This window comes from Cibotium barometz, chromosome 9, assembly GCF_041138505.1.
Source record: "Cibotium barometz isolate CiBa-2024 chromosome 9, ASM4113850v1, whole genome shotgun sequence".
NCBI classification, from domain to species: Eukaryota; Viridiplantae; Streptophyta; class Polypodiopsida; order Cyatheales; family Cibotiaceae; genus Cibotium; species Cibotium barometz.
In genome coordinates, this window is record NC_141054.1 from 14,599,785 (window position 1) to 14,621,621 (window position 21,837).

The window sequence follows — 21,837 nt, forward strand, 5'->3', positions numbered from 1 at the left end:
ACATCAAAAGTCTCCTTTTCAAGGAGTTTTCATTTTACATCTCATCAGAACTTCTCTTATAGAGGCTTCATATGTACATTCGAACTTCTCTTATAGAGGGTTCATATATACATGAGTAGGAAGTTAGGAAAAAAAATATTTGTTATCAAATTATTAGGCATTTTAATGCAATAAGAATAAGTATAAAGTGACCAAGGTCTCAAAATAGCTCGCTAAGCACACAATTCAACAAAACTTGAAGAAAAAACTCCATCTTAAGTGTACCCTCTGTTGTGATAGGAAACTATTCAAGTAACTTTTTTCTCTAAGAACCATCATTTTTATTAGAAAAAAATGACCAAAATGACATGTTTTGAATAACATCTTGGGCATTTTATAGAATTATTTGACTGGCACGAAAATGTCCAATTTGACAATAATTAATTTTCCCAAAACCCCTTTCTAATATATATATCGACTCTAATAAGAAATGTTTCATAAAATACACTAAAATAAATCTAGAAAGTTTTGAGGACATGAAAGTGTCTTTGGACACTTAAATGATCAAGTACCAAACTAGTGCTAATGCATCTACTATCTATGAAAAATCAAATCTACCAATAAACTACATCGAAGTTTTAAAAAAAATGAACATATATATTTACAAAATTTTCCTAAGGAGGCACATTATTGAGAGAGAGGGATGGGTTTCATCCATCTCCCTTCCTTGGTAGAAAAACAGCCAAGACACACACACACACACACACACATGAAAAGAGATAAGGGGGGAAGGGGTGTGTAGATTCTCTTTGTGCACTTAAGAGAGCCAAGAGAGAAACGGTGATCCTACTTGCAAGAGTGAGAAACCCAAACCATTGCTCCACCATCGGGCTAAGGGCTAAGATCCAACATGACAACCCTAACGAGAAAGATCAATCCCTAGCTTATGTGAATTGCATACCATTGATTGTTGAGAGAGAGAGAGCGAGGGAAACCCTAGCATGCAAGTCAATTTGCAAAGAGAGACACAAAGATATTAATGTTGGTGCCTTGAACTTCATACTTGAGAGAGGAGAGAGATGTTGAAGTTGGTGTTCAATAGAGAGATTCCATAAAAAAGATTTAGCATTAGTGCACATGAGAAGAGAAACCTTGTGTGTTTTATGTAAAAGGTGTTCGATCTCCCTCTTAGTAATTAATGAATAACCTTTTTCAGTCATTTTGGGGCTCCTAATCACTTTTATTTGTATGCAAATAATTAATGACCACTATCATAGGCATTACTTAATGCCACTAAGGTACCTTAGGCAAATTGCAACCCACCCCCTGGCAAGTAAAGTAAAACTCCTCCATAGGTCTACCAGTTGTCATTGGATGGTAGATAGAGAAAGAGAGAGGGGAACTCCGATCCCTCTTAACATTTGGAAGAGTAGGCCACAAAAAGATCAAGTGAGTAGGCCACAAACGTATGTTGTTCTCTACGCTCCCATCCCTCCAACATTTGGAAGGAGTAGACCACAAAAAGATCAAGTGCAATTCAAAGGGAGAGAGAGAGTTTCCTCTTGTTCTTTGCATCAAAGGGTGGGGGGGGGAGAGAGAGAGAGAGAGAGAGAGAGAGGGGAGGAGGAGGAGGAGGTTTTGTGGGTGCTCCACAGGCAAAGAGAGAGGTTTCACATTTGCACCCAAAGTCAATACTGCACTAGAGGGAGGGAGAGAAAGAGAGAGAAGCACCTACCATTGTATGTGTAGAGAGAGAGAGAGAGAGAGAGAGAGAGAGAGAGAGAGAGAGATTCTTGTGGGAAAGTATAAGAGAGAAAACAAGATGGTACAATCAATTAATTAAGTTCAATGGTGTGTTATTTGAGATTTTGTAATATGCATGTCTTGATTTATTTCAGTAAATTGATTTCAAAACTTTATAAAATGCGAATTCTGTTAACGAGCAACAAAAATGTGTACAGACTTTCTCATAAATACATAACTAATATATGTGCATACATATATATAAACATATATATTGATATAAATACTATACCACACTTTCATGCGGGTGAAGAGTTGGCACACTTCCTCAATTTACAAGATCCAAGGTACGATCCAAGGTACGTGCCTCTCCTAGAAAGAATATTTTTGTTCTTGTAAACATAGTACTATAAATTTCTAAGTTTGGATTTGTGATAATTGGATTCTCATAGTATGTTATATTTCAATGCAAACTTTGTAAAATAGAGAAACCCAATATAAGGACATAGGGCTAAAGAATCTCGGTTGCCCATCCTTTGGTCATAATGAAGTTTATGAAGAAATTTGCCAACAAAAATAAATCTATAAGAGGTAAACATTTTAGAGGCATTCCTCACAACACATAGAATACAAAAATTTTAATTGATTATAGCAATATGGGACTTGGCCTGCAACAACAGATGCAAGAAGAGCAAGTATTTGCCTGGGACTCTCAATAGCTTGATTTGATAAGGAGCCATATGTTACAAGGAAGAATGCATTTCCAACCAGGAATAAGAATACTTTGCCATTGGCCACACACGTATGTTGTTCTCTACGCTCCCATCCCTCCAATGTTTGGAAGGCCACAAAAAGATCAGGTGCAATTCAAAGGGAGAGAGAGAGAGAGAGAGAGAGAGATGGTCCTGTGGCATGGACTCATCAGCATCAAGGATCATGTTTCCATATATTTAACGCTGTATCGGGGTGCCAAAATGTGCTCCGGAGTCTGGCCTTCGAGATGACGACGCCCCTCCTGCTCTGAGGCTGGTGGGCTTGTTAGAAGAGGGTGAGATGGTCTGACTTGCGTGATGTAGGCAGTGTGGAGACAAACTAACTCCAAACAAGGCTCTTTCTGATACAAAAGGGACACTTATATTTGCTCAAAGTTAACAATAGGGTAATCCATAGATTCAGAGTTTTGCAAACCGCATGTGCTATATACTGAGTAAACCCCCTCATTTTTCACAATTAAATAAAAAAATTATGAGCTTATCCATCAAGGTCCAAGATACTGGCACGGATTGATCAGCTATTCACAGTAACATCAAGGAGATAGAAAGCCTAATGCGGGCACTTGCTAGGACTCTTCCATACAATTGGCCCTTCCATGCAAGCTGAGTCCAAAAAAATGATGTGGTGTTGTGTGCGTGTAGAGGGAATTCTCAAAAAAACCTCTTGGATGATGAAGCCTTCCACTCAAAGCACCACTCTTTCTAGTTTCATAGCCATTTAACACTGGGACTCTCATAGCAGGAATCTATCATATAACAAACCATCTGATGTAGCGAACACTCATTCCATTTACACACACAATGAGCTGTGACTCCATAACATGCATCTGAGGTTGCAGGTAGACTTAGGCATAAGAATAAGCGTGTGATAGAAGAGATTCATATTTGCCATCTGCAGGTACAACCATGTCGATGGGCTGCATGGATGGGCATAAATATGCTGTCTGCAATGATTCAAGTATATCCTCCTTGAAGCCCTTCTGCTCATCTTCTTTGTCCTTGGGCATTGTAATCTGCATGCACACAATGTTATAACAAGGGGAAAATTCAGTAGGCTTAAATCCAACAATATGATACAAATATTCCTGCACTAGAAGTAGACGTAGATGGCGTATGATGGGCATGGACAAACACATACATACATAGACATAGGGATAGGCATAAGACAGACGTATACGTATACAGACACAAATACACAGACACAAGCACATGCACATGCGCATGCGCATGGTTGACCATCCTTGTGGGATCAAGGAGGGGACAATAAGCCAATCAAGGTCAAAAGCCATCACGAACCTGACAGCTTTTTGCCAGCATGGTAGAAAGTGAAAATTTGAGATAGACAAACGACATGATAAAAGTGAATCTTGATGTGTGAGTGCACGCACGCGCGCGCGAGAGAGAGAGAGAGAGAGAGAGAGAGAGAGAGAGAGAGAGAGAGAGAGATGATCGATGCACATGTTATCACCAGGGCGCAAGCTGACCCCTGGTTACATGCTCTTCGTACGGTGGGCATGCCTCATGTGGCCCTTTAGTGTGTGCGGTCTGATGGCCTCTATGTAATTGTTTGTATAGCTGGTCATGCGACCTTTGCTTTGTATTACATTTTCGTAATCTAATCAACCAACCATTACGAGCGAGAGAGAGAGAGAGAGAGAGAGAATTTAATCCAGAAACTACCTGAACGGGAAGGTCAAGGAATGCCGGATAAAACCGCAAATTGCAGTAATAGTTGAAGATGAGAGTTATCGCTAAGAGTGGGATGGAACAAGTAGAGGCAGACGCTTTATTTTTGACGCCGAATATGCCGACACATATTACTTGCATGAGAAATATTGAAGAGATCACGCAATTGTGCACATGAGGCCAATATTGACCCCCAGTTTCATAAGCTGGTTCGTACATGTTCATTATCTGCAATACCCACAACAGCATTGGCTCAAAAATGAAGTCACATGAAATGCAAATGCGTCCATGGCAGGTATCTCAGTACAGACAACTAGTTTGTCTTGAATGATGAGGTTAGGCTGATGCTACTTAGTGGCATTAACGATGGGCCTGTAACACCAATTACAACTGCTTAATCTAAGTTAAATGACCCTCGGTAAAGTGACCTCACTCATAAGCTAAAGTGGCCTTAAGGATACCTCCCATATTAATTTAGACAGTGAGTTGAGGTCATTAAAGGCACTTCCATTCATCGGAAGTCAGGAACTGGAATATGCCCCTATGCCTGACTCAAGCCTAACACCTGAGAGGTGTGTCCTGCAGATATGGGCACCCATGATTTGTGTCACGAATCATGGTTAGGTGTTTGTCTAGCCACAGGCTCAGGATGCCCCTGAGTGGAGTGGCTAGGAGTTGAGCTAGCCAGAAAATTCTTGGACTAATCTTATTGAATGTACAATGTTGTTACCAGAGGAGATCCTCTTGTTACACAACATGGTAATGGTCAGGTAATCCTACTCCCTTTCACCGATTCCCAAGATATATATGTGCATGTTGCACTCATACAAGCCACACATGTATGATATATTAAAGGCAAGCAGATATATAACTACCAGAATTAAGCTCTTCTTGACCCACCCCAAAATAAAATCAAGATATGTACACAATTACAAGGAAGAAAAAAAAAAAGGGTATGAGTACCTGATTACGGTAGACAATGTAGCCAATAATGAGGTAGATCATCAGAAAGGGAAGCAGTAAAGGCGCCAGAATTGTGTACATAAATCCTATGAAGATGAATAGTAACAAGTTTGGCAGTGTGCGGTGGTAATTCAGAGGCTCTACACGAGGTCCGTATCGCTGCTTCCCAAACAAATGCTTCATGAAGAAACCCAATATAAGGACATAGGGCTGGAGAATCTCGGTTGCAAAGCCTGTCCGTCCTTTGGTCATGATGAAGTTCATGAAGAAATTTGCCTGCAAAATAAATATGTAAGAGGTAAACATTTTAGAGGCAGTCCTCACAACACAGAATACAAAAATTTTAATTGATTATAGCAATATAGCACTTACTTGGCCTGCAACAGCAGATGCAAGAAGAGCAGGTATTTGCCTGGGACTCTCAATAGCTTGATCAATAAAGCTGAGGAGTGAGCCATATGTTACAAGGAAGAATGCATTTCCAACCAGGAATAAGAATACTTTACCACAGGCCTTTCTCTCTTGGCAGCTGTGTGACGGATAGCCCTCCCATCGTGTCAAAGACAGCATGAGAGGCGGGATAAAAAAGTAGAGGATTGTAAGCAGCAGGCTTGGGAGATATCCACTGACAAATGAACTCACCACTGGACTGCATCATGTAAAACAAACAAGATAAGCTCTTGAAAGAAGATAAATAATTTGACTCAGAAGATATAAATTGCAGCAACACCATAACCAAGTCCAAAAATCATCGTAGCACGAATGTGCATGCACACATACACTACCCAGCATTTTACCATGGGCATGACAACAGCTACACTAGATATGCGTACTTCTCAGTACTTTTATACTAGGGAAAGGTCCCTGGGATTTTATAAACACCTTTTAAAACATAAAATCACAGAACCATATTTATGGAGGATATATATTTATCGAGTGTATTTTTGTGAGATTATGGAAAAGATTGTGATTTGCAAAAGAAAAAAGGGTCAATTTATAAGGAGGATATTCACAGACAAGGGTTTTTCAAATACCCTTTGAACATACATGATTCTTGGATAGTAAACCCCCCTTGACAGAAACAAGGACATTTCCAGCTGCATGCCTCAATGAAGTGATTATATAACTTGTCATGATACTCACATTGAGAGTATTGTTTGTATAAAAGGGAACCATGTCATCAGGTTCTCGAGTTTTGCAAGAGTGTACACCAGACCAGCCGGAATGAAGAAAAGGATAATTACGCAGAAAAAAACCACTCCAACTGCTAGCCTGAGCATCCACAGCCGCGGAAACGGTATCAGAAGATTGCGCCAGTTCACATCTCTCGGCTCGGGCGCCCATTCTGTAACCCATTGCAAAGGGTTGGGGGTTTGCTGTGTCTGAGCAGCCACAGCTGCACCCCATCGTGTTTTGAAGGACACAAAGGATATAGGGAGTTCCTGAAAATGATGATCATATCCATTGAGACTAAAGAAAACCAAAGAGCAAAGGTATGTTCCACATGTAGACATGGGATTGGACTAAGCATACCTTCTCTCCCTGCACAGAGTGCAGCTGAGATTCCTTAATTTTCTGCCTAAGCTCTTCCACCCGTTTTACATACACATTAAGAGGGTCTTCTTTGCTGCCAAAGAATCCTAGAAATCCTGTTCTCTGTGGACGTCTCTGAGCAGATGGCACTGACTTTAAACTCTCAATCTCCCTTGTCAGCACTTGGACCTCACGCTGCAAACAGGCAACAGCACCACCTATCAATAGGCCATTCAGAGATCTACCCAAACATCCTCCATGCAATAAAGTATAAATTTGTGGAGCCTCTCCCCCCATCTCTCTCGCTCTCTCTCTCTCTCAGCTACATGATGAAGCCGTGTGACCAATTGACTGGGAGCTAGTATTTGCCAAAGCTTCACGACAAGGTAATCATGCAGTAGTCACTTATTGTACTAAACTTCATAAGATTGGGGTTCTAAAACAATCAAATTAACTTCAAGGCACAAAGATATGGATTGTAGAGGAACTAACTCCAATGCAACTCATGCAGAAGAATGCAGAATTAGCCAAAGTCATAGTAGCTCAAAAAGAAGACAAATGAACAGTGTATCATGAGGGAACAGAAGATTTTCTCAAGTCCAAACACACAAACCACACCCAGATGATTGTTTTCAATGCTTGGCATTGAGGATATCTACTGAATGATTAGTAGGTGTTATGTTTTTTTTTTCTTTTTCTTCTGCTAAACCCTAGATATAGCTCAAGACTGACATTGTCTTTATGATATGTATTGTGTCTCGTATGTCATTTTATCCTTCTGCAGATGTTAATACAATTTTCTTTCTTTTCTTTCTCTGATACACATGCGTGCAAACACACAAAGAAAGAGCTATCCTTCCAACTTTAAACAATAGTAAGCAAGTGCCCACAGATATCCTCCCTACTTTTAGAATAGAGCAATAGTCAGCAAGTGTATGTACCAGCATTTTTTGCACCTTCCTATCATCGTAGATGATGTGTTGCAGTAAGAATGTGTATGGATGATATGTACTGAAAAACTCTTCAACTTGTTCACTGTAGCTTTTCTGTCTAGATCTCGGAATAGCACGAACAAGAACAGTAAGTTGATCCAGTTGAGGTCGACTGGTTTGTAAAAATTCAATTCTTTTCTTGGTGATGTAGCAGTATTCCTGCACACAGATTAAACTCCATGAAATGTAGACATTGCACAACTGACTCATTATTACTTACATATTTCTAAGGCCTTGACATTTTATGCAACATAAATAGAGACAACCATCACATAAGGCTTAACAAGAAGTCTTAATAATCCTAGTATAAATATACGATTGGTGCTTGTGTGAAGGGAATGAAATAAGCATGCATACAGCATCCAAACAATACCATGTGTCAACAAAACAAACACATAAGAAATGCACGATCTTGCATGGGTGTACCTGTTTGAGTGTGTTTTTTTGTGTGTATGCGTGAGAGAGAGGGAGGGAGAGTGTGCATGCACATATGCACGTGCATGTGCGTGTGCGTGTGCGTGTGTGTGTGTGTGTGTGTGTGTGTGTGTGTGTGTGTGTGAGAGAGAGAGAGAGAGAGAAAGAGAGAGAGAGAGAGAGTACCATGTATAATAATCCATAAGCAAGAAAAGAAAGGCAGTAGAGGATACTGAAGTGAACCCAGAGCCTGAAACATAAGAATCAACTGAGTATTAAATAAACAACGCCCAAGAACTTTCAAATTGAACGTAAAACTAGCTGGAGGAAAACTTCAAAGTTTTTTTTTTTTTTTATAACAGATATGCAAGCTCTATGCAACCATACCCACCTTGTGTCTTGCTTCAAGATGTACATTTCTTACCTGTCTGAGCCATCTGAAACATGCGAAATTGAGAATTTGTCAAGTGCATCGGTTGTTATTGTGGTAATACCTACATCTCCTTGTAAATAATTTACAGGTAACAGGACGCAGAGCCCAACTATAGTACATATTCCAAAGAATCGAAGGCTGTAGGAACCCAAGACAGAATCAAAACAAGTTAGTGTTGGAATGTAAGAGAACATCATAGTAGCTTTACATACAATTGAACCTGATAGCTGTTAACATGCCTTTGCTAAACTCCAAGATAGATCACTCTGAGTCAGATGGCTAAGTACTAGAGCTTAGTTGAGCCCTCTTGAAGGAAGGCATTGATAGCATCCACCTTTGATCCTTTATAATTCATGAAGGATGGGATAGGCGGAGTGTGAATCTCAGCCAATCATTTGGCCTGTATTAAAAGGAAGAATATCCTGCAAATTTGGAGCTTGCAGATGTGTCACATCTCTGGAATCAATTGCCACCATCACTCTTCAAATTCTGTGCATTGCAGAGCTGTCAGATTCATATCATTTGACCTGTCACTATCATCCTCTAAAAACTGAGGTGTCAGTCAACATCTTTTTGACTCCTGAATGTTAGCCCCCTCCCCCCATCCTCAATGGCAGCCTTGAAAAGCCACGGGCATTTCCCATCAAATCTGGCTTGTGGGTGGGAATGGCCTCCCCCCGGCCTTTCCCTACTCCTTTAAGGAATCGTCAAGGTGATCCCCTAAGACATTCACATACCTCACTGATGTGCTAAGACATATCCTGCCAACTTCAATGCACACAAGCATGTATTTGCATGCACATTTTGAATGCTCGTGCAGTGCGTGTGCGCACCGTGCAAGGTATATCATGTGTTATATGCGGAAGTTTCGGAGAAGAATCGGTAACTTCAATACTCAGAATTCAGCACTCTTCTTGCGACGGAAATTAACGCACAAACTGAAAGGAGAAGTGCAGAAAATAGAGAGAGAGAGAGGGAGAGGTGGAGAGGACACAGTATTGGGTCCCAATTACCCTCCGTAGGGCCCCCACCACGGATGGTGTATTTGCTTTATTAAAATGATGAGAAATCTGAAAGAAAGTACAGCAATCTTTGACCTTTTCTTGGCTGGAAAATCCCTGCCCTTGACCTTCAGTTCTCCACCCCTTTGCTTAGCAATTCCCTTGGCTTGTCTAGCCCTTGATTTGCTTGAGCTCTTGGTGAATAATGAGATGAACAATTGGGATTATGGACTCTCCTATTTATATTACCCAATCATGAGCAGTCAGCCAGCATAAAATACTCCCACGACTGAATTTCCAGCATTTAGTGCTGAAATAAATCACATAAAATGCTGCGTTTTTTTCCTAACTGGCTGGGCATCATGCGCCTGCTTCCAGAGGGCTGGGCAGCCTGTATGGGCTGCCCCATACTTGCCCTACAGCCATATAAAAGCTGTAATCTCTTGGAAATTGCCTTAATCTTGCCCTAGGGCTGTCCTACAGCCCCTACATGGCTGGTGGGTTCAGCCTGGGCCTTCCTGGCCCTCATGGGGGTGATTCTACACCATTCCCATGCCCACACTAAGATCCGGGGTAGCCCTATGGGCTGGCCCCTTGTCCTAACCACTATCTACTCAGCAATCTGGCATCCGGTACCATACCAGATACACAGAACCACTAACATCATTCTAGAGAGAGACTCCCAGCGCGGACTGGCACTGTTTCATGTGCAAGACAGTGCACACCTGACCTTGGACTCATGTGCAGGACAATGCACACCTGACCTCGGACGACTAAGATGGATCCCTGGCTGACTCGTCCCGGACTGGGCTCACATGGGACCAGTTCACCATCCCAGGTCCTGCACCTTCTGTACAGAAATGTCTACGTGGCATCCAAGTGCGGGATGCACGTGACATCCCCTTCTGCTTAACTTGACGGAAGCTGCATAGCCTCCAAATAATCCGTTAATAACGCCGGATAGTCTTCGAAAAACTCTTTGTCGAGCCATACCGCTTCATGAGTTCCTCGGTACTGAAACTTCGTGAGGATCTGTCGTAGTCTTCGGCCTGAGCCATGCTTGAAACGGTGCAGAAGGATCTGTTCTGGAACCATAATTTCTGCTTCATCCACAATGTCTGGTTCCGCTTCGTCTTTGACCACTGAAGGGGGTGGACCTGCATATGGCCTTAACCAATTGACATGAAATACATCGTGCATAGTCCAACTCGGAGGTAGCTTTAACTGCATAGACACCTCATTAATCTTTTTCCGGATGGGAAAAGGTCCGAAGCTCCTGAAAGACAACTTTGGGCATCGCTTGCCCACCTGCTTCAATCTTTGCTTCATTATCCGAAGATAAACCCAATCTCCTTCCGAAAACTTCATATCCCTTCGGTCTTTATTGGCCTGTCGAGTGTAGGCCTCTTGCGCTTTAGCCAATCTGTCCTTTACTGACTCTAAGATCTCCTGGTAAGACTCCGTCACTCTGTTCGCCTCCAGTACTGAAGACGAAGTCCTGGTTAACGACGACTGGAAAGGTCTTCCAAACGCTGCCTCATATGGAGTCCTGCCAATAGCTGAAGAAAAAGAGTCATTCAAAACAGCTTGAACTAAAGGCAAATACGATTCCCACTTACCTTGCTGATCGTGGACATAACACTTCAGCACATCAAAGGCCAACTGGTTGTATATCTCTGTCTGGCCATCTGTTTGTGGGTGGAATGCACTAGAAAAATTCAACTTAGTACCAAAATTATCAAACAATGCCCTCCAAAAACGACTGGTAAACTTGGCATCTCAGTCTGACACTATGGTTCTAGGAATCCCGCCAATCGGGTACCAATGCCGAATGAACAACTGGGCAACATCCTCGGCGGTCACATTGGCCATGCAAGGAATAAGCATAACAAATTTACTAAACCTATCAACAATAGTTAAGCACTGCGTATTACACTTACTCGGACTGGGAGACAGATTTGTGACAAAGTCCATTGAAATGTCCTGGAAAGGACCCTCAAGAATTGGCAAGGGCTGTAACAACCCTATCTTCTTTCCACGAGGAGCTTTCACCTTTTGACAAATGTCATAGCATTGTACATATGTAAACACATCACGCCTCATCTTTGGCCAATAGTATTGCCGTTCTAATTTCTCCAGAGTCGAATTCATGCCCCTATGACCACCTATAATGGCGTCATGGGCATCATGGAAAAAAGCTGCCCGGAATGACTTCATGACACATAGACGGCCTTTGTAGAAAAGCCAACCATCGCTTATCAGAAAATGGCATGGTCCTGTGGCATCCAATGCCTGTTCCCACTGAGTACCGAATTCCTCGGAGTTCGCGTACGTGTGCTTCATGTCCTCTAGTCCTGTACCAACAAGGTCAAGTCTAGTGGTCTGAATCGTAGACACTTGTCCCTTCCTGCTCAAAGCGTCGGCCACTGGATTGGCCTTTCCTGGAAGGTACTCAAATCATTCCACCGAATTGCTGGAATATTTGACTCCAACAGTGTTGTCGATCACTCCACTGTGCACTTAGCATTGTCTGAATCCAGCGTAATGCCTGATGGTCAGTGCGAACCTCGAAGTCACGGCCATACAAGAAATGTTTCCAATGTTTCAAGGCCTGTATAACTGCTAGGAGTTCACGATCATAGACTGAGTAGTTCTTCTCGGCAGGCAGTAACTTACAAGACATGTAAGCTACTGGATGACCATTCTGTTGTTGCAATACACCTCCAATTGCGATGTTACTCGCATCGGTGATCACTTGAAATGGTTCGTCCCACGAGGCAAGTGCTAAACAAGGTGCTTTTGATAAGGCCACCTTGAGGTTCTGGAATGCCTCCAACGCTCGTGGAGTCATTCGAATCTTTTGCCTTCTTGTTTTCACTCCCTTTAGCAAATCGGTGAGATCTGCCGAGAGGTCAGAAAACTTGTCGATGTGGGTGGAATATGCCTGGCATATACCCACAAATGATATGATGTCATAGGCTGTCTGAGGTACTTCCCAGTTGACAATCTCGACCACTTTAGCCGGATCAAGTCGAATGCCTTCAGCACTAATTATATATCCCAAGTAATGCACCTGGAACAGCTAAAATTCCGACTTCTTTTCATTGACGTAGAGCTCGTTGCTTTCCAACAACTTAAGGACTTTCTTCACATCAATGTCATGCTGCTCAACCGTAGCTGAAAATATTAGTATGTCGTCCAGAAATATGAACACACTTTCCAATCAACTCCCGGAAAACACGCATCATCATGCGGTTAAACGTAGCTGGGGCGTTCGTCAAGCCAAATGGCATGACCACAAATTCATAGTGGGCCCGTTCCATACGGAGGGCTGTCTTGGGGATGTTCCCCTCCACAATCCGCACCTGGTGGTACCCACTCTTTAAATCCAGTTTCGAGAACACCTTTGCTCCATTCAGCCTCTCGAGAATATAGTCAATTCGAGGCATCGGGAATCTGCTCTTGATAGTCAGCTTGTTGAGTGCATGATAATCGACACACAAACGGGAAGACCCATCCTTTTTCTTGATAAATAAGATCGGTGCTGCAAATGGCGACACGCTGGGGCGGATGGAGTTGGCGGTCCAACTCCGATTCCATTGCCTTAGAAAGGCGATACGGAAACTTGCTCGGAGGTTCCGAGCCTAGGAGGAGGTCAATCTTGTGGTCCTCCGGTCTGGACGGGGGGAGCTGGGGAGGGAGGTTGTCCCAAAGAAAAATCTTCTGGAACTTTTCATGGAGAACCGGTACTTCCCGGAAGCACTGGCCACCGTCTGGGCTGTCTGGATGTAAATCATCGCACACTGTGCGCCTTTCCTGATTGCTCGCTTAGCCTGTAAGTGGCTTATGAGCGGAAAGTTCAGAATTCCTGGCTCACACTTAATGGTCACTGGGGCGTTTGACACATTCCAATTGATCTGGAACGTGTGCTTGTCCCACTTGACATCAGGGGGAAACTTGTGAAACCACTGAATACCCAAAATTATGTCTACTCCTACAGGAGGGACAACCATAAAGTCACGCACAAACTCTATGCCCTGAATCACTAACTTAGCGCTTAGAGCTTCATACTTGACGCTCGTTGTCATGCCTGTGCTAAAACCCTCAACTTATTTGTCCACCGAAGTCAGATCGAAACGTGCACGCCTAGCGGCCTGTTCCGTGACCACATCCACCATGCTGCCGCTGTCAAACAAGACAACGACTCTTTGGCCACCTATGTAGCCAAAGGACTTGAGCAATTTGTTGCACTCATACTCGTGGTCATGGGCGCCCTTCTGCTTATCTTCGAGCTCCCGGCTAATAATTGCTCCAACTGAAGCACCGGGGTTTGAAGAACTAGGGTTAGCTGCTGGGGTCTGTGTGGGAGCTGAGCTCACCACGGAAGCTGTGGAGGCGGCGGCGGCGGCCTTTGCAGGCTTCTTCGGACAATCCCGAGAAGTATGTCCTTTTGTATGACAAAAGAAACATATACCCTCCTCCTTCTTGTACTGAGAAAGTTCCTCAGCACTTAACTTGCCACATGTCTTGCCTGCCTCCGCTTTCTGGTCTGGAGTAAGCTTAGATGCATTGTTCGAGTTCTTGCAGCCAGAGGCTCCCGGGCTCTGTCGTCCTTGGGAAGACCCCGTCTGGTTCTGGCTTTTGCTCCCCGAGGCGGTAGCCCTGGGAGAAGCCGGCTGGGAAGTCGGGGGCTTGCCACCATTATGTTTCATTTCTGCACTCTGCGCGTCCTCAGAGGTGGCTGGCCTAAACATACGCACCTCCCATTGGATTTGCGTGTCCAGGCCATACAAAAACTGCCCTTTCTTGTCCGTATCAGATAAGCCTAACTGCAGACATAAAGTCGAAATTTTATTGGCAAACTGAAGGACTGGTTGCGCGTTCTGACGCGCTCCCCTGAACTCGTCTTCGAATCGCTCAAGGTAGAGGAGCGGTAGAAACCGCTGCTTAAGGTCGCGGACGAACTCGTCCCACACATAAGCTGCCATACCTACTCTGGTGTGGGCATGAGCCCACTGGGTCCACCAAGGAATGGCCTCACCTTCCAAGTACCAACTGGCTAAGATCACTCTGTTAGTATCTGTTTTCCTAACTGCAGCAAAGTAAGCTTCAAATTGATGTAACCATGAATAAAGAGTTGTGGGATCAAGTTTACCATTATACTTACTAAAGTTCATTTTCTCGAGAAAATGATTCGAGGGCGCCGCCGGTGTCGATCTGGCGTCCAAAGCTCTGAGGTAACACTCGTGTTCCACGCGTCGCATGGCATCGTCTTCTCGTTGTCGGATTTCCAATGCACGCATCTGCAACTCAAGCAAGGAGCTTGGCTGCGGCTGTGACCCCACGAGAGGGTCCCTGTGTCGAGGATCTGGTATCTGGGGTACGGAAGGAGAGGGAGGAGGAGATGGAAAACGCGACGCTGGAGAGCGGGTACGCTCCTCCAGAGCCAAGATCTGCGCCTTCTGCTCATCCAACTTGGCTGTCTGTTCTGCGATTGCTCGCATCATCTGCTGGATCATGTCTGTGACACTTAAGCCTGGTGCCCTAGCTGGGCTGCCTGGTGCACTCTGGTCTCATGTTTCTTGGTCTCTCTCGTCGTCGAAGCTCGCCATAGCAGGAAAATACAATTCCTTTCCGAAACGCAATCGAACCATCCATTATCTGTGTGGGAGACTTCCGGAGGCTAAAAACCAACCGTCCTTCGAGGGACAGGAGTCACTCCGAAAGGGGTAGTCCACTGGCGTCTAAAAACCAACCACACGAGCGAGAAAAAATTTTGGTTTCTTTGCTCAATCTTTGTACTTGAAGTAGGCTCTGATACCACTGTTATATGCGAAAGCTTCGGAGAAAAATCGGTAACTTCAATACTCAGAATTCAGCACTCTTTTCGCGACGGAAATCAACACACAAAATGAAAGGAGAAGTGCAGAAAATAGAGAGAGAGAGAGGGAGAGGTGGAGAGGACACAGTATTGGGTCCCAATTACCCTCTGTAGGGCCCCCACCACGGATGGTGTATTTGCTTTATTAGAATGATGAGAAATCTAAAAGAAAATACAGCAATCTTGGACCTTTTCTTGGCTGGAAAATCCCTGCCCTTGACCTTCAGTTCTCCACCCCTTTGCTTAGCAATTCCCTTGGCTTGTCTAGCCCTTGATTTGCTTGAGCTCTTGGTGAATAATGAGATGAACAATTGGGATTATGGACTCTCCTATTTATACTACCCAATCATGAGTAGTCGGCCAGCATTAAAGCAATCGGCCAGCATAAAATACTCCCACGACTGAATTTCCAGCATTTAATGCTGAAATAAATCACATAAAATGCTGCGTTTTTTTCCTAACTGGCTGGGCATCATGCGCCTGCTTCCAGAGGACTGGGCACAGCTTTTGCCCACAATCCAAGGGCTGGGCAGCCTGTATGGGCTGCCCCATACTTGCCCTACAGCAGCCATATAAAGGCTGTAATCTCCTGGAAATTGCCTTAATCTTGCCCTAGGGCTGTCCTACAGCCCTCCATGGCTGGTGGGTTCAGCCTGGGCCTTCCTGGCCCTCATGGGGGTGATTCTACACCATTCCCATGCCCACACTAAGATCCGGGGTAGCCCTATGGGCTGGCCCCTTGTCCTAACCACTATCTACTCAGTGATCTGGCATCCGGTACCATACCAGATACATAGAACCACTGACATCATTCTAGAGAGAGACTCCCAGCGCGGACTGGCACTGTTTCATGTGCAAGACAGTGCACACCTGACCTTGGACTCATGTGCAGGACAATGCACACCTGACCTCGGACGACTAAGATGGATCCCTGGCTGACTCGTCCCGGACTGGGCTCACATGGGACAAGTTCACCATCCCAGGTCCTGCACCTTCTGTACAGAAATGTCTACGTGGCATCCAAGTGCGGGATGCACGTGACATCATGGAATTTGTCATGGTCGAGCTCTCCCACAACACCTCCAAGGCTCAAGTACTCCTCCCTTAGGAAAATTCAGTGTTAACCAATGGCACTACCACTCTCCAGCTACAATCTGATTACAGGCATTGCCATGTGGCTTCACAACTGACTGCAGACCCAGCAGTCCAATTTATAATATCTCCTGCTACAATCTGATTATACAGACCCAGTTGCCATGTGGCTTCACAACAACTGACTGCAGACCAGCAGTCCACATGATTATAATCATGGATCTCTGAAAGCCTTTAACCAGGCAGAGGCAAGCAATGGATCTGCACCAGTATAGATCCATTGCAGGCACAATGTTTCCCCTCCCCTCTATTGAAGCCCATGGCCATAATCCTCCCACTTTTTTTAAGAGACTTGAAAAAACCCCCAATAAAAGGACGAAAAGATTCCAACCCCCTCCCAATAAAAAAGAAACAAAAAATCAAACCTTTTTTAAAACGACCATGAAAAAAAAAGAGGAAAGAGTTGCTGCCTCTTCCCCACCCAAATTAAACAAACATAAGAATAAGAAAAATTAGCCCCCCCCCCCCCCCCCCCCCTTCCCCTCCCAAAAGGAAAAAAAAACCAAGACAGGCAAAGCTGTGAGCACAGGCAAGAAAAATAAATAAACCCTATAAATTTCAAGATTTAAAGTTTTAATGGAGAACAAATAATTCGAGATGCTTACCAGAGGAGAAAGATTCTGAGGTAGACCACAGCATCGAGGCCGGAGCTGTCAAGGATCTCATCTTCAGAGTGCTGCCATGCTTTCTTGACCCAGCCAGCGGAAGGGATGAAGTTAGCAAGAGAGAAGTGGGCAGAGGAGGGGGCTTTCTTCCTCTTCTCTGTGAGGATAAGGTGGGCAAAATAGACGTTGGCGTTACCAGGCTGCTTTCTAAACACAGAGTAGAGGGCGAAGAAGGCGGCCGCGAGGGAAACGTTGATGACCGCCGAGGTCACAAGGCCGGACACACGAGTGGCCGCCGACATGGCGTCACAGATGCTTCTACCCCAGACGCGAAAACAGTACCAGGAAACCAGAGACCGAAGGGAATCCAGGCTGGCCAATGAGGGTCTGGCGTTTGATACGCGCCAGTGCGTTGGGGCTTGTGGTCGTTGGGTAGCAGCCTCTGTCTGCTCTTGCTGCACGGGCTTTTCGGAATATGGGGTTGCTGTTTAGCCCCCCCCTAATCTTTCGGGGAGCAAATATGCGTTTTTTACGGACACGTGGCCTCGCCCGTGGTCGCCGCGTGTTCTCTCCTTGGGCACCGTTGCATTCAATTTTTGATATTCTTCTCTCGCATTTATTTCTTCGCAAATTAATTATGCTTCTTCTCACACCTTTCCAAGAAAATCATCTCTCTCAATTTAAAAAGAGGAAGACAAGAAAACCATACATATTATTTATTTGTGATTCCAATAATTCCCGTGGATTCAAAACTTATTAGAAGAGTCATTAATTAATTGCATTTTCATGTGATTACAATACCCGAATTCATCTTTTCGAACAAAGGAATATATTGTCGATGATGTTCTCCGCATTGTCACTATCATCACCTTCACTTTCTATAGTAATGTTGTTCTCCTTCTCTCTCTATATCTTTTCCATGTCTATGTGTTTGCTCATCCTCTACTATTCTTTTTGGTCTTGTATGCATTCTCTACTATTTCATCTGTATTATGTATTATACGCATACCTCAAATCCTCAGCTTCATTCTCATTACTTTTCTATGTGTTCATGAACCAATCTAGTGTTGGATGTGAAGCGTCAAAATTTTGTTTTCTAATAAAAATATCATAGATATCTTTCATTGTTGTGTTGGATGGATATACCATTGTCCTCCATAGAGCGTCAGTTTTCTGGAGCTCCATTCCTCTTCCTTAATATGGACCAATTAGAACATGGGTGATCTTGATCATTTTATGAATTGTTGTGCAGAAATTATTTCCTAAAGGATGCTTTAAATAGAACTTCCAAAATATCAATGCTCTTTCAAAAATGTTTGTTGGAGTGAGACAAACTTTGTTCTTGAGGTCATTTGCACCATATTGCATATAAATTTCTATTCCCATAAAAATATCTTCTACACTAATAATATGTGAAACATTTTTATAATGAGGCTTGTCTAGATCTTTCATACAATAACCGATCGTCCCATGAAATGTGTGGATATTTCTTTGTCTTCGAGCTCTACAGATTACAATTCCATTGATAGGATTCTTCTTATTCCATCCAAGATACCTTTTGATTAGTTTATTGACTGCACTAATTGACTTTACATGAATTCTAATAACCATTTGATAGTGTAGATGGAAGATTGTACCTCCTCTTTCCAATGAGCAACTTCTAGCAAGGCATTCTTCTGTGATAAAATCATGAAGAAATTTAGTGATGCTTCATCAAAATCCCTGCCACACCTAATGATATTGTCACACTTAAATGAAGAACTTTAAAGTTGACATTAGGTTGATTAGAAAATGCCTCATCATTAGATAACTTCTTTGGTTCTATGCTTGAAAGCTCAATAGTTGGATTGTTTGACTTTATAAATTTTCCAGTCCTTGTTTCTCTTTCTCTTTTTTCCATTCTTAATATTTCCCTACATCATAGATAAAGAGAGAAAAGAATATGTAAAACTTTACAAAATAAATAATATGCACTAGTCAAATTGGTGTGATAATTAATCTAATTAAGCCAAGCTACATAAGCATTAAATTTGAAATTCAAAGAAAAAAAAACAAAGAATTTATAAAATTTACCGGTACATCAACAAACTACGAAGTCAGTGCAGATACTTGCAAGAAGAGGTAAATGAGAGCAGTGATTTCAGTTAAAATTTAAATCAGATTTAAAAAATTATATCCAATTAATCTTTAGCATGCGATGGCATTTACTATTCATGCACAATCATTTGAATAAAGGTAAATCAAAGGGTCATTAAATGACATCAACTTCTATTAGTATGTGGCCCTATATGCAAATCTATAAGGGTCGTTAAATGACATCAACTTCTACCCATACATGTATAGCCCTCCACCTTTGTCATAACATACGCCATAACTTGTAGTTGCTCTCACATACCGTAGGATCCTTCTAACTGCATCAAGATGGCTCTTACACGGCCTTTGCATAAACTTACTAATCACCCCTATTGCATAACTCAAATCGGGGCGTGTGATGGTTAGATAAATAAGACTACCCACCATCTTACGGTACATCATGACATCATGTATGTACCTCTCATCATCAAACATCTTCACATTCTGATCCAACGGTATATCTCCTGGCTTGCACCTAGTCATGCCATACTTCTCAAGCATATCCAAAGCATACTGCCTTTGTATCATCAAGATTCCTGCAAGAGTGTCTATGACCTCAATGCCTAAGAAGAACCGAAGTTCTCCTAGGTCTTTCATGTCAAATTCAGCAGACAACGTCTTCTTGATTTGCTGAAATTTCACGCCACATGACTTCTAGTAATAATCAAGTCATCCACATATATGACAACCACAACCATCTTTCCATCAACATGCTTCACATAAAGTGAATAATCAGCCCTAGACTGGCTGAATTTCAAATGCAGTAGTGTCTTGCTAATGCGCTCACACCATGCGCGAGGTGCCTGATTCAACCCATACAAGGCTTTCCTCAACCTACATACATATTGTGGATGTTTCGAGTGCACATACCCATCCGGCTGTTGCATATAAACCTCTTCTTGAAGATCTCCATTCAAGAAGGCATTTTTAACATCCATTTGCCATAGTTTCCAGCCATACATGGCTGCCAATGCAATCACCATCCTGATCGTAGTCATCTTTGCAACCGGACTAAATGTCTCATCATAGTCTAGACCATATGTCTGTGCATACCCTTTTGCAGCCAGCCTTGCTTTATAGCATTCTACTGACCCGTCTGACCTACATTTCCAACTGCATCCTGAAAACATGTTGGCTCTTTGTGTTGTACCCGAGACACCATATATGCATAATGCATCCTCATGTAGCCATTGTATGTCAGCTTGTCCACTGGGTAACGGACTCTCTCTGATCTCCTCACTTGCGGTGCATTCTTCTCATCCTCTCTTGCATGAGGTGGCACATACTTCTCTGCCTGTCTTGTGCCTGGTGTCCTAACATGTGCCAAACCATGCTCTTTATCCATACTCTCCTCACCTGAGCTCTCTTCCACATCTACCTTCTTCTTGCCTTTGCCAACTAGTTGTATGTCAGGTAATCTCCCGCTCCACGACGAGTTCACACTGCATGTGCTTTCCTCACACTCTAATGGACCTGACATAGTCCTACTTGATGGCTCTGCATGACGTACATCTACTCATGTCTGCTACTCCTCATATGCATCATCTATCATCACAGGCTTTGGTTTGTACCATTGTTCATGCTCACTGAACCTCACATCTCGACTCACATATACCTACCTTGTGGTCAGATCATAACACTTATACCCTTTCTTTTCAACCGGGTATCCCAAGAACATTTGACCGCTTTAGGCTCCATCTTCTTCCTTATTTCACCTGGCACATGCACATAACAAACGCAGCCAAAGACTTTCATATATGCAACTATTGGTTTGACTCCATAAAGCCTCTCATAAGGCGAAATCTCATGTATCACAACCGTTGGTGTCCTATTCATGATGTGTACTGCTGTATGCACTACTTCTGCCCAATATGACAATGGCATGTTCATCTCATTCATCATTGCTCTAGCAACTTCAATTCTTTCTCTCAACAATAACTGGATTTTGTTGTGGGGTGTACCGACATGTAATCTATCTCCGCATGCCCTGCTCCCTCAGGTATGCATCAAATTCATGCGAGAGGTACTCTCCCCCTCCATTTGTCTGTAGGCATTTTATGTAGCAAACCCAACTCCTTCTTAACCATTGCCTTATACTCAAGAAAAACCTCAAATGCTTTGCTCTTGGCTTTAAGAAAGTACACCCATGTCATTCTACTAAAATCATCAGCAATGTAGTAACATGACCCTGACGGCATCACATTGTCACATGGTCCCCAAATGTCTGAGTGCGCAATTTCCAAAGGATAACGTCATACTCTTCCCCTCTTTGGAAATGGGAGTCTAGACTGCTTACCAAAGTGGCAAGCTACACATACATGGTTAAAGTCTATGCGACCAAATTTGGGCAGCCCTCAAACAATTTCCTTCGATTGCATAGCTTTTAGTAGTTGAAAATTTACATGTCCAATCCTTTTATGCCATAACTCAGCCCACTCATCTTGTGTAGATCCGGTCCTTGCATACATCCCAGTGTGTAGACATGGATTTCCTGCATCCAAAGCAAATAGGCGACCCTTTTTCCGACCCCTTTGCAAGTACTTGCCTGG

General features: G+C 43.3%; 1 protein-coding gene across 2 annotated transcripts; it reads right to left on the bottom strand.

The window, feature by feature from the left end:
- Window positions 1-2,833: 2,833 nt before the first annotated feature.
- Window positions 2,834-17,643, bottom strand: LOC147635285 (hyperosmolality-gated Ca2+ permeable channel 2.3-like). 2 transcript variants are annotated; one of them, XM_086802526.1, is made up of 10 exons: window positions 17,156-17,643; window positions 8,508-8,654; window positions 8,270-8,333; window positions 7,619-7,828; window positions 6,678-6,872; window positions 6,288-6,586; window positions 5,517-5,793; window positions 5,145-5,420; window positions 4,176-4,409; window positions 2,834-3,508 (listed from the first exon to the last, which is right to left on the bottom strand). In XM_086802526.1, exons 1-10 carry the CDS (start codon window positions 17,455-17,457, stop codon window positions 3,341-3,343), a joined length of 2,172 nt encoding a protein of 723 aa, XP_086658652.1. In that variant the 5' UTR covers window positions 17,458-17,643; the 3' UTR covers window positions 2,834-3,340. The 2 variants fall into 2 exon arrangements, with proteins under 2 accessions (XP_086658652.1, XP_086658651.1); XM_086802525.1 differs by lacking the exon at window positions 8,508-8,654 and having other exon boundaries at window positions 17,156-17,624.
- Window positions 17,644-21,837: the final 4,194 nt, after the last annotated feature.